At 44.4% G+C, this 12,216-nt stretch overlaps 2 protein-coding genes across 3 annotated transcripts in view; one reads left to right on the forward strand and one right to left on the reverse strand.

Annotated features, from left to right (window-relative positions):
* PTGES (prostaglandin E synthase) overlaps positions 1–12,216 on the forward strand; it is a 49,080-nt gene that overhangs the window by 1,386 nt on the left and 35,478 nt on the right. The gene's annotated exons all lie outside the window — the stretch shown is intronic.
* LOC149855383 (torsin-1A-like) lies at positions 860–5,578 on the reverse strand. 2 transcript variants are annotated; one of them, XM_090022623.1, is made up of 5 exons: positions 5,276–5,578; positions 2,983–3,251; positions 2,246–2,421; positions 1,538–1,665; positions 860–1,252 (listed from the first exon to the last, which is right to left on the reverse strand). In XM_090022623.1, exons 1-5 carry the CDS (start codon positions 5,463–5,465, stop codon positions 1,008–1,010), a joined length of 1,008 nt encoding a protein of 335 aa, XP_089878749.1. In that variant the 5' UTR covers positions 5,466–5,578; the 3' UTR covers positions 860–1,007. The 2 variants fall into 2 exon arrangements, with proteins under 2 accessions (XP_089878749.1, XP_089878750.1); XM_090022624.1 differs by having other exon boundaries at positions 860–1,415; positions 1,509–1,665.

The raw sequence follows: 12,216 nt of genomic DNA on the forward strand, positions 1-12,216 counted from the left end.
GAGCACCATACTAGGCTTTATCTCCTCTGTCTTGTTCTCTAGAAAATCTTTTTTCCATATTGTAGGTTTTGAACTCAAGTGCACACAATTGTCGCTTAGTGGTGAGGGAAAAGATGGGCAAACATACCAGACTCAGCAGTTCTGTTTAATGGATCATTCTTCCTTTTGCCTCAATCATAACCCTCCACAACTTGTTAGGCTGAGCTCCCCCCTCCCGGGGTGGATGCAGGGGGGTGCAATGGTGCAGTTTCACTCCTCTGTGAGTTTGCTTCACCCAAAGTTTAAAATCAGCTGCCTGGCAGCAGCAGCATTTCTAGTCAGGCAGTGCTGAGGGAGTCCACTGACTTAATGGCTCCCTCAGCCATCTTCATACTACCATATCCCTTCTAAATATTTTATTCCACAGCTATTAATGATGGTCGTGATGGTCCACCAGGTAGGCTAGTCTTTTTTCTGCAGTGCTGTTGTCTGTGAGCTGCTCCTAGTAAAAATGCTCCTGCAGATTGAGTTGGAATAAGTTACAAACATACTGGTTTTTACTTCGGTTTTAAATGGAATAGTACAGCCCCTATCACGGGCCCGTATCATATGAATAGAACTTCTTTATTTTTAAATAGAGAAAAATGTATGTAGTTTTTATATGGGATGACGCACCTCACCATCTACACCCACCTTTTCAGAGTTCTGGATCCACCCATGAGCTCACCTGCCTGTCCTGTGCCAGCTCCTGCTGCTCTCTGTAGAGGAAGGTATTAGCCAAGAAGCAGCTTGCCAAGAAATGAAAGAGAGAATTAAAAATATAGATTACCTTTATTTGTATTCACATATAGCAGCATCTACTAATGTAGGAAAAGGATCTTCTTGATCTACAAAAAGAAGTTAACTTGCAGCTCTCAATATGTTAAGGAATATTTCCCTGCCCCAAAGAATTCAGTTTGAGAAGTTAGTAAGGGATGGAGAAAGGGCCTGACTTTCGTTTCCTCTTTATTTGTGTGCACTCAGACCTTCTAGATGTTCAGGTTAACCTTTGAGGCCACTGTCTTGCAGCCTTTGCTGGAGTAGAGTCTTTCATTGCTGGGATAGTCAGCCATTGCTAAGGCAATCTCTGTGATGAGGTCCTCATCTTCATGGTGGCCCTGAAAGCGCAGCTCCACCCGGACGCACTCCCGCACATGTGTATATTCCAGAGGAAGGAACGGAATAAAATAGTCCACCACGTTCCTTTGGATCAGCTTGCTCTGCCAAAAGCCACCTGGGAGGGGGAGAGAGAGGAAGAGAGATCTGGGCAAGTGCTTTGCTCTCTTGAACTGACTGCCATCTAAGGATGTGAAGGCCCTGACCAGATGCTGGTTTATCCTTGTCAGAAGATTTCCCATGGAGTGCTCTAAAACAACAATGAAAACCCTGCTGTAGGACTATGTAGCTGGGTCCACCTTAGTTCTTTGCAGGTCCACCTTAGTTTTGGGTCCACCTTAGTTCTTTGCACCCTGCATTTTACAGATGCCCACAGGGTCCATGCAGCTCTGAAAATACTCACTATTCCTGTTATTGAAAATCTCCTGGGAGATCTGAGACTGCAGGTCCTTCAGGGGAATTTCTTCTCTTCCTTTCTGCTGTCTCCAGTAGTCCAGAGCCACCTCTGTTATTGTATCCCCTCCTGCATTGCTGTCAGAAGAGAAATTCCCTCAAGCATTAGAATGACTCCCAGCAGAGCCCTTTTCCAGGAAGAGCACAATGAGCTAGATACTGCTCCCTTAATCTGTGCATGAAGGGGACCTTCAGTATATGGGTATCCTGGATATCCCCACCAAAACCACCCTCACTTTTGCACAGAGTCCCCTCTGCAGGCAGCTAATTGAATGAATGGAGCTGGAGAAATAGATTCACTGAACAGTGCTTAAGTTGATGTGTCTATTGGGCTTGGGAGCCATCTGGCTGTTCATTGCTTAGGCTGAGAAAAGAGAGCCACTTCAGCCTCAGGATAATTTTAATTGTTGCCTAGTCCTTTTTCTGCTTATGCCATGGCTGATCTCAAGTGTTCTGAGTGATATGATGACTAGACAGGCTCATTTACAACATACTGGGTAGTCCCTTCATGGTATTCAAAGAGAACATGGATACTAATGTATTTGAACCTGCGCAAGCAAACTGCAGTGTACTGAAGGCATACTAGTACAAGCTCTTCCCTTTTCCTTGGCTGATTCTGAAGGACTGCAATTATTTGGTGTCCACTGGATTTCCTTACTTTAGGAAGAGGAATATGGCCTTGCCATAATAGACACCATCAATCTCCCCATGGTGACTGAGGTATGGTAGGATGGAGTCAATCAGCCCATGTGGCATCTGGTCCATTTCAGAGAAAATGAAGAGTGATCTTGGGCAGGCACTGACATTGCCTCGAATCCAGTTCTGCAGCTGCTCCTGTGGGGATGGATGGTATCACCTGTGAGCGGGCACCAACCTGGTAGCTAGATCTATTTCCACAGGGGTTTTCATTAGTGCTTGAATTTGGAGGGGCTTTTAATGTTATGGCAGTGGTATAGGAGCCTAAAGTCATATATTAGGGCTTTCCACTGGTTTCAGTGGAAGCAAGGTCGGACCACATGGTGCATCCATGTGGGGAACTTGGGTAGATTTAGATTCCATGAAATGTTAAGCACTAACCCTTCTTAGTCATTGGGAGTTAGCTTTAATAGGTCTGCAAAAGGGAATACTAAACTAAACCTACCAATGCTGTGATGTAACGCAACAAGTTCTGTGTCCCTAAAAATGTGGCCTAGAGATTCTTTGAACTGCACACTGCTAAAAGGATATAATCAAATTATGTAGCCCAAACTAGTTCCAGATGTGATTCATTTTCTAGATCAGGTGATTTACAACCAGTGATGGATATGGAAATCCTCTAATATAGATCAGCTGTATATTTGAGATTCACAGAGACTCATCCACCTCATTAAAAGAACAGAGTCACAGTGGACATACCTTGTACCGATTGACATGTTCAGCATGTGGAAAATGAAGAACTGCATCAAACTGGTGGACAAACCTCCTTCTGATTTCTTCCAGTGGGTACAGGTTCTTCGCTATGATCTTGCTGATAAAAGATTTGCCAGTGCCAGTCCAGCCATGAAAAGACATCACCAGGGGTTTTGCTGGCCGTTTGACTTTGGCATTTGCACTCAATGCTTTCAGAACCACATGGGTGGCAAGGTGTTGCCCGAAGACTTCCCATTTCAGACCCTTTTTCAAAGCTGGGGAAGCAAGGGAGATTATTGTCAGTAAGCACATCTTTGTCCTTTCCTTCCTGTGCTAGTGCTGAATGATCAGTGCGGAGGAAATTCACATTGACCATTCTCTCCCTGAATCAGGGCCTTGATGGCTGCTCATAGAAATCAAGCTCATGCATAAGGTACATGGAGATCCCCACGGTAACTGCACTCTAGCTGCTGCCTCCTATGTGGGCTTGTGATGTGAACCTGTGATTTTTGTGGGGCCATTTTTGTTTCACTTCCTGAGTCTTCTTAGGCCATCTTGTTGGCATCTAACTTACTTTGCAATTGTGGCAACTTGTACTTCCTTTTTTGCTTCTTCAGAGAGGTGCCATGACTGAAGTTTTAGTTGCAAAATATGAAATACTTTGCAGTTGAGAGCCCAGACCACAGCACACATACAATGTTGTACATGGAAATAAATAGAGATACAGTAGTTTTCAGTGGCTGAGGCTCTGTTTCTAGAGATGTGTAATTTCAGGCCAAATGACACAGGCAGCAAGAATACGATGAAGGGGAATTTCCAGGGAGTGAGGCCATTTATTTGCAGAAAGATTACAAAAGCCAGCCAGTTACAAATTATTTCAGTAATGCTAACAGACAAGCTAAGATCTGCTTCTCAACTTCCCCTTCCTCTAGGGAGAGTCCAGCAAAGCCACATGCATTGCTTCAGAGAAAAGCACGATCTGAGAAAAGGAAGAGCTCGGAGGCAGGATGAGCCAGTGGGGAATACATGAGATAACAAGCCTGGAATTCTTGAGCAGTGATCCCAGCTCCAGCACCAAATATTATGCAGCTGCATTGTTGCAAGTGACCAGTTCAAATTTGAGGTGCTTCAGTGTTTGGGTGCCCAGCTGAAAGAAAGTACATGATGATGAGCAACACACTCACAACCCTAAATTCACTCCTTCTTTATAAGAGCTTCTGCCAGCATCAACCAGGTCACTGTTAGCAAGGCAAAGTCCCTTATGGAGAACGTATCATGACATGAAGCACTTGTATGCTCTTCTCTGCCAGTGTGAGCCAGCAGAATGGAGGGAGGCATGTGGCTGCAGCAGGTGAGAGACAGATGCACCAATGTGACCCATTCTCTTATTAAGCTTTCAGTCCTTTCTGTCCAGGGGCTCCATGTGTAGTCTGAGGGTATCTATAAGATTTGCTAAAGCCCTGAAGTAGAGACCATGTAGCTTTGCTTTTTTGGCACCAGAGTACTTTCTATAACTTGATGGGGCCCAGCTTTGGTGACGTGTGTTACAAGCTGAACCATATGCCCTCCCCCAGTGCCACTCTGGTTTCTTTCCTTGCCCAGTCTGCTGCACTGCTGTCTGTCCCTGCCCTGTGCTTTCTCCCCAGTCTGCTGCTCTGCTTCTTGCTCCCTACACTGCCTGCCACTGTTTTCCCTACTCTATCCCTGATCTGCCACATGCCACACGCAGAGGCTGCCCATGCTACTTGTGGGAAAATGAGGTTAAAGCTCACCTCAGGGGCTAGTTTAAGACTGTGGAATGAGCTCCCCAAGTAATGAAGGCCTCAGAGACCTTCTCACCTTCGTCATTTCTTTGACCTTCCCTTTTCCAGTATAAACATACAGTAACGTGCATGTGTGTGTGTGGTGAGGGTGCATGAGTAGATGGGTGTGTGTGTGCATGGATAAAATAAAACAGATAAAAACCCACTCCCTTCCCTTTGCTTCTACCCTGGGAGAGGATAGAGAGGAAACACGTGACTGGTGTCAGTCACTGCTTGATGAATCATGAGAAAGAGCTCATATACTACAGTAATGAGGGCAGCATCAGAAACTACAGCTCAAACAAGAGTACATCGTGAAACTAAGCCAAACCGTCTCTGCCAGTTTTCAAGCCTGCAAGCAGTGATGCTGATCTTTCCTGGCAGAGGGTCAGTGGCCATGAAAAAGTACCCTGCTGCACCTCTCTTGTGCCCCCCCATCTCTGCACTCAGCAGGGCCCACCAACTCAGCCCACCTCATAGCTTGCCATTGCCGTTACCTGGGATATCCAGACTGTCCTTCACACTGCAACACTCCCAAAAGTGACACTTGAGCCAGGAGTCCTGGGAGAGGAGCTGCCACATGACAGCTGCTCCCCCTCCAATGGCAAGTGAGGTAGTGATGGGCTCCAGCGCTAACACCACTGTGGGCACCAGGGCAAAGAACCCAGCTGCATTCAGAAGCTTCATGGCAGGGACTGAATCACACTTGGCTCAGCTAGAGGTAAAAGCAAAACTGATAAAAAAAAAAGAATGGGACTTCCTGGTATATCCGTGTGGTTTCATAGTGTTGAAAGCATGGGGTGGCTTTCTGTTTCAGAACTGGTGTGTCATCATACTGTGCCAAGATCTGGGTTGTTACCATGGTTGCCTAGCTGATGATTAGCTCAGGGGCAGAACACTGCTGAGCTGGTTTTGGGCGTGTGGATGTGGAGAGTATTTCTTTGGCCCACTCCTTTCTATTCCTTTTCAGCCTCTAAATAAGATTCCAGCCTAATGCATTTGCTGCTGTGGCAGGGGTCCTCACCTCTGGGCAGAGCTAATCCTCAGCCTCCTCCGCTCAATTTCAGGAGGAGCTCAGTCCCCGATGACTTCTGCAGAAGTGGAGTGTGCTCAGCATCTCCTAGCTGGCATAGAGAAGGCTGGAAGAGCGCTGCTCCTTTTTAAAGTCCTCTACAAAGCAGTTCCCTTGACTGCTCTGCCCAGGCAAGGTGTTTTAGGGATGCTGCAGAGCTCCACTCCCCAGGCCTCACATGGTTTGGAAGAATAGGGAAAGCAAAAGTAATATTCCAGCTCAATAGCGGGACATGGCTATGGTTCAAACACAAGAAACAAATTCATCTCAGGGGAGAACATCTGAAACAATTTCCTCTGTAATATGTCAGTAAGGATGGGCAGCCTTTGATTTGTCCAACATAACCAGGTTGGATTTTCTTCAAAATAAAATGGGCAAAAGCCTAGATATTTTTTTAATCCAAAAATTAAGGTTCCATGGGGAAAAAAAATGATTTTGACTACATCTTTTTTCAACGGGAGATCTTTCCATCAGCAGAATTGAGAGCAGCTTTATATACTCATAACTTATATAGTCATAACTTGAGTTCAAGATTCAACAGTAACAGTACAACAGTAAGTGGCATCACTATCAGCTACAGCAGACCCGGAGTGAGAGCTCTTTCACTCTCCTGAAGTGAAGGTGGAGGGGGAAAGAGGATAGGCACTGAAGGGAGAGAAGATCAGTAGAAAAGAAGAGGAGAAGGGAGATAAAAGCAGCAGGAAGTGTGAGGAGACAGGAGAGTGTGTGAAAAGGAGTAGGGAAGCAGAATGAAGAAGAAATGCAAAAAGGAGACGAGAACCTAGTAGGAAGAGGTGATTGGAGCATGCCCACCATTTCCTAGCCTGTCACTAGGTGGTCTAACAAGAAAACAACAGAGAGAGAGAGAGAGAGAGAGAGAGAGAGAGAGGCAGAAAATCCCATGGGACGTTTTGAGATACTTGAATGAGCTTATGAGAATTTCAGATCGAACTTTTTGTTACTGAATCTTTTGCTTGCAACTGATTTCTAGTTTTACTTTATTTCCACAATATGTTCTGTACTGGACAGCATGGCAGTGTGTTGAGTCATACTGTTTCTCACTATGCTGGGGAGAATACAACAGAGCAGGATCGGGGATGGAGCACTGAACTGGAGCTCAGGAGATGTGGATTTTATTCCTGACTCTGCTATAGGCCTGTTATGGGAACTTGAGCAAGGTGTTTCTTCTCTCTCTGGCTTAGTGCCCTGCCTTTAAAATAGAGATAATGAGATAATGATGTTCTGTGTGAAGTGCTCTGAGACCCATGGATTAGCATCCATGGGGATGGAAATGAGAGGGGTATGAAGAAGGAGAGCGATATGAATTGTTATTGCTATTGAAAAGAGAAGTTGCAGAGATTTTGGCACAAGTGTTTACAGCAACACAGAGAGGAGGTATACAGGCGTGTGTGTCTGGTCAAAAAGTTATAGGTGGGCACTTGACTGGCTGCGAGGGAAATAGAACCAAAATAACTTTTGACCATGAAAAGGATAATCAAACCTTAGGGTTAAGTTTTTCTTTCTTGTGAGTCAGATCCAAAACCTATCAGAGACAATGGGAGGATTAGCCTGGATTTCAGCAGGCTTCAGATCAGACCTTGGGTGCTTGTAATATTCTCTAACAAAGGATGATGGATTACCTGCACTGATCTCAACATTTGCAGTCTCTGTGTGCTTTGTACCTTGAGTATGTAGTGTATAACAGCCCTAGGTCCCAAATTCCCTGGTCTAGCCATGCCTCCACCGACCTTTACTGCCTGTTCCTTTGGCCAAGGGCACCTTTCAGCACCTGTGATTGTGACTTTGATTTCAATTTTCTTTCAGCACCCTGGACAGCTCTCACGTCTTCTCACATCTGTGTTTCCAATTAACACTCTTGACAGAAGAGTTCAGGATCTGGCCCTAACGAGGCATGCCTTTCTCCTCAGCAAGGCATCCTTCCGCAACATGAAGCCCACAGGCAAACAGCTGAGGCAGCTGCAAGTTTCTTCTCTCCGTTCATGTCCTTCACAGTTTAAAGGGGTGTCCACTCTTCCAAGCCATAGTGAACACCAAACATGCATGGTTGATAAGGACACCTCTCTTCCATTCCCACCTCCCTCAGAAATACACCTTTGTCTAGGTGCCCTAACAAAGGTACAGGGTAGTTACTTAAGATCCATCAATGCATGGCTTAGGTTGGTCTGATTCTCTATTACCATACATGTTTGTGGAGTCAGTTATACCTGTGCAAAGTGTGTGCAAAGGCTGCTAACTCAATAGCATTATACACTTGCATTATACTCTTGCTTTGCACTGGTGAACATGAATAAAGAGAGTGCTAAGCAATGAAGATGCCCTCCTCTTTAAAGCATCTCCACAGCCTTCTCAGTGGAGTACAGTTTATGAAGCTGGAAATGTCATTACCACTGTAATGGACATAGTACATAAAATTGGAATTTGACTGATATAATTCCACATGTGCTACTCAATTCCACTGGCTTAACAGAAGGAGGAGAGGTAAAATGCACTGCAGTTTAGAAGGCTGGATTGTGGCAGTGCTGGTCTTAAAGATATCTGGAGAGAAAGGGCAAGAGGCAAATTCATGTTATTTTTGTTATATTGCCATTTTATTCAAAATCCCCAAACAAGATGAGGTCTCTGTTGTGCTAAGCAGGTACAGATATAGTTTCTGTCCCAAAAAACTTACAAGTTAGATTACTTTTCTTTTACCCATCCTTTTATGATTATTTTGCTTATTTAAGCAGACTGGCTGCCAGATAAATAGAGATGGAACAAAAGTTAGAGGAAGGAAATTAAATTAATAGTTTCTTGTCTATCGAGTTTTAGTCACATGCTGCTCAACTGCATCCTCACAGCTCCTCTCTAAGGCAGATAAGCATTGTTAGCTATAAGTTGAGGTTGAGGAAATAGAAGTCCTGGTTACTGATTCTAGCAGTTATTGTTATACCAAAGAGCCTTCAGCAATGTTAAGATATGGAAGTGAAAAATTAGTATTGCTGCCACAAAAAAGAATTCCCCATCTAGAATAGTGCAATAGGTGAGAGGAGGAAATCCTTCTGTTCTTGCTTCTTTTCACACCCAAAGCCTCCTTCTCTGCTGCCTGGCTCCTGTGTTGTCATTTACCTGTGCAAAGTGAGTGCAAAGTAGGTGATAAATGCTTTCAAACCAGTTTGGCCACATCTTATACTCCCTTTGAACAGGGTAAGTCAGTGACCATGTTCACTACAAGGCAGTGGAGACTTAGACTCTCAGATGTCAAGCCCACCTCAGGTCTTGCCTCCACAGAAAAAAATTTAAAGTATATGTTAGTATACATGGGTGGATCTAGAATTTTTCAAAAGAGTTGCATACTATTTGGTGCTCTGTCCCACATAACGCAATACATTTTTCTCAAGTTTAAAGGAAATGAGTTGCTTTACGAATATGCTAGGGATGTAGGGTTATATGCCCTACCTTCCCTTTCCTTTGAAGCCATCTCTCAGAAGGCTGACATTGGTCAAGAAATCCAACCTTTCCTCAAATGTGCAAATGCAGCCTTTGGATGCCTGATGAAATGGGTATTAGAAGATCATGACACCAGATTCAAAACCAAGCTCATGGCATATCAAGCAATCATGCTACCCACCTTACCATATGGAGCTAAGACATGGACAATGTACAGGAGACACCTCAAGTAACTGGAGAAGTACCATCAACACTGCCTGCAGGAGATCTTCTGAATCCAGTGGGAAGATAGGTGCACCAACTTCAGCATTTTCTCGCAAGCAAACTCCACGAGTATTGAGACAATGATCATCCAACATCAACTTCACTGGGTCGGCCATGTCATTTGGGTGTCCAACTCAAAACTTCCAAAGCAAGCTTTATTCTCTCAGCTCAGTAAGGGTGTACTCTCAAGAGAAGGGCAGAGAAAGTACTTCAAGGGCATCCTTAAGGCCAACTTAAAAAAATCGGAAGAACCACATCAATTAATGGGAGACTATCACCTAGGACCACCCCAGGTGGAGGAACAGTCTGTTGCAAGAATCTCAGTACTTTGAAACCTTATGATAACAACAGGAAATGGAAAAGTGGGAGCAGCAGAAACAGTGTTTCATGGACTGAATCAAGAATCTGGAACCACCCAACCCAGTCAGAGACACATGCCCAAGTTGCAGCAGAATCTGTTAATCCTGGATCAGCCTCATCAGCCATCTTCAGACCACAGATAAGATAATCATGGACGATGGTCATCCTTGGCTGTGAAGGATTGCTGAAGAAAGAGGGCTATATTATTCTGTTTAAAATAAAGGCAAAAGCAAACATAACTTTATTGGAATCTGCATTAGTTTGCTATAATATATATAAAAAACTAGGCAAAAAAAATCAAAAGATGCTGTATCATTAGCACTATAGTAATTGGAGTTAAATGGACATCTCTTTCAGATTCATAAAACAAAACGTAGCCTTCTTGAGCATCTTGGTAGTGCATCCAGTGCTTCACTGAAAGTTATTTCAACATCTGAATTAGCATTCATCTGAGTTAATGCTTTTAGCTAGAGTTAAAGATAGTCTGTAATATTGTTAGGAGCTACATTATCAGGTGCAGCTTAGAGACAGCAGTATTGCAACAGAAAGGATAGCTTGATTAGTGGAATATCAAGACCATTAAAAAGGAAAGAGTATTGTTAATACCTGTAGAAGGAAGTATTTAGAAAGAATCCAGTAGATTATAGTAAACCACAATGTCAGTTGAATCTCTCACTGCTGCCTGAATAAAAATTCTGTTGCCACAGCCAGCAGGAATCAAAAGGGAGTACAACTGCACCACTTTACCCTCCTGGATCTGCCCCTGCTAATATATAACAATTGCAAGGTATAATAGCATTATAACTAGTTCTTATACTAGTCTAGCTATTCCTTTGTGGGAATAGAACTTACTATACAGGTGAACATGTTTTTCTACTGGTACATCTGGTATCATTTTACTGATATCACTGTTTAGGTTTTAAAGAAATCACGCCCCTAAGTGCAGTACAGATTAGTAATACAAAAATGGTAAGTCAATCAGGCCTCAGTGAGTGCTCTAAGCTAGCCATGTAAGTCCTAGTAGAGCTGGGTAGAGCTGTTTAATGGAGGGTTTTGATAACATTTTTTTAACATGTGGTGTCCTTGTGATTTGGAATGAAAACCCAAAGTTTTAAATTCTCTGTAAAGGAGACAGGAGCCACAGAACAGGATCAGTCTGCAGTGGGTGGCAGACCTAGGGTGTGGGTAACATGGACTGTGCCTGGATCATGACAGTCCCTGTGCTGGGCTGGGCTGGAGCTGTAGACCCTGCGCCCTGACTTCCCAGCAGTCCATATCCATATAGCAGGCTGCACTGGGGCCATGGACTTTGGAAGCCCTAGTGTTCTGGCTCTGAGGCAGTCTGTCTGGTAGGGTGTCCCAAAGCCAAGGACCCCAAAAGCCCTAAGAACCTGGGCCGCCAAGAGATATGACCCTGTGGGAGCTAGGAACTTCTGGCTTCCTATGAACCTGCCTAGTGAGTGACAGGGAGCTGGCTGAGAAGCTGGCAGGGAAACCAGGAACTTTTCTAACCTGTATGGGCTCTGCCAGAACCTGGAAATCAGACCACTGCCACCAAAGGGTTAAATTTTGGGGAATCAGGAAATCCAGATTTTTTTTTTTAAATCATTTGTTTGAATTTTTCTAGCTAGTTCAACTTTGTGCTTCTCCTCATTTAGCTCTGATGAACGCTAGGGGGCATATTGTTCAAGGTTTTAGAGCTCAGCTGAGGAGGCAAAGCAAGGGAAATTTTTTTGCGAAGAATTTATTGCCCTGGTTGGAAACAATGTAAGAAGGGAAAGAAAAAGAGAAGGGAGCCCAGGACCCCTGTGAGCAGCACTGATGGTTTGTGTTACAGCGCCATTCCAAACTGCCAAGTCAGCAGGAGTGCTGAGACCTTGGCCAGTACACATGCAGGTAAAGGCGTGATGGGATCTCAGCATCAGCATCAGCAATCCCTCACAGTTGAGAATGATTGTTTTCCATGATTGCCTTATCTATGGGTCTGTGGGTGGCTGATGAGGCCAGTCTGGGATCAACAGGCTGTATTACAACTCAGGCATGTGTTTCCATGCAGGGCAGGTGGACAGATGTCAGCCAAAGCCTATGAACTCTGGCCTCTTTCTCTCTTTAACCCATAGGTACAGTCCACAGAGGCTGCAGAGCCTGTCACCACATGCCCTTCTTTTTATTCAGACTCATCATCCTGATGCGAATGGGGCTTGATTTGGTCTGCAACATGCTGTTTCTGCTGTTCTTACTTTTCCATCTCCTGTTGTCATTGTAGGGTTTCAAAGTACTGAGATGCTTACAACA

This window comes from Crocodylus siamensis, chromosome 11, assembly GCF_052110815.1.
Source record: "Crocodylus siamensis isolate JL-2025a chromosome 11, ASM5211081v1, whole genome shotgun sequence".
NCBI classification, from domain to species: Eukaryota; Metazoa; Chordata; order Crocodylia; family Crocodylidae; genus Crocodylus; species Crocodylus siamensis.

Bases quoted from the DNA above. Each gene is read 5' to 3' on its own strand.
- LOC149855383 (XM_090022624.1), bottom strand. From the start codon at position 5,465: ATGAAGCTTCTGAATGCAGCTGGGTTCTTTGCCCTGGTGCCCACAGTG. The intron at 3,252-5,275 runs GTAACGGCAATG...TTGCTTCCCCAG, and splicing joins GGACAGTCTGGATATCCCAG to CTTTGAAAAAGGGTCTGAAA. The intron at 1,666-2,245 runs GTAAGGAAATCC...CTCTTCTGACAG, and splicing joins GCCATATTCCTCTTCCTAAA to CAATGCAGGAGGGGATACAA.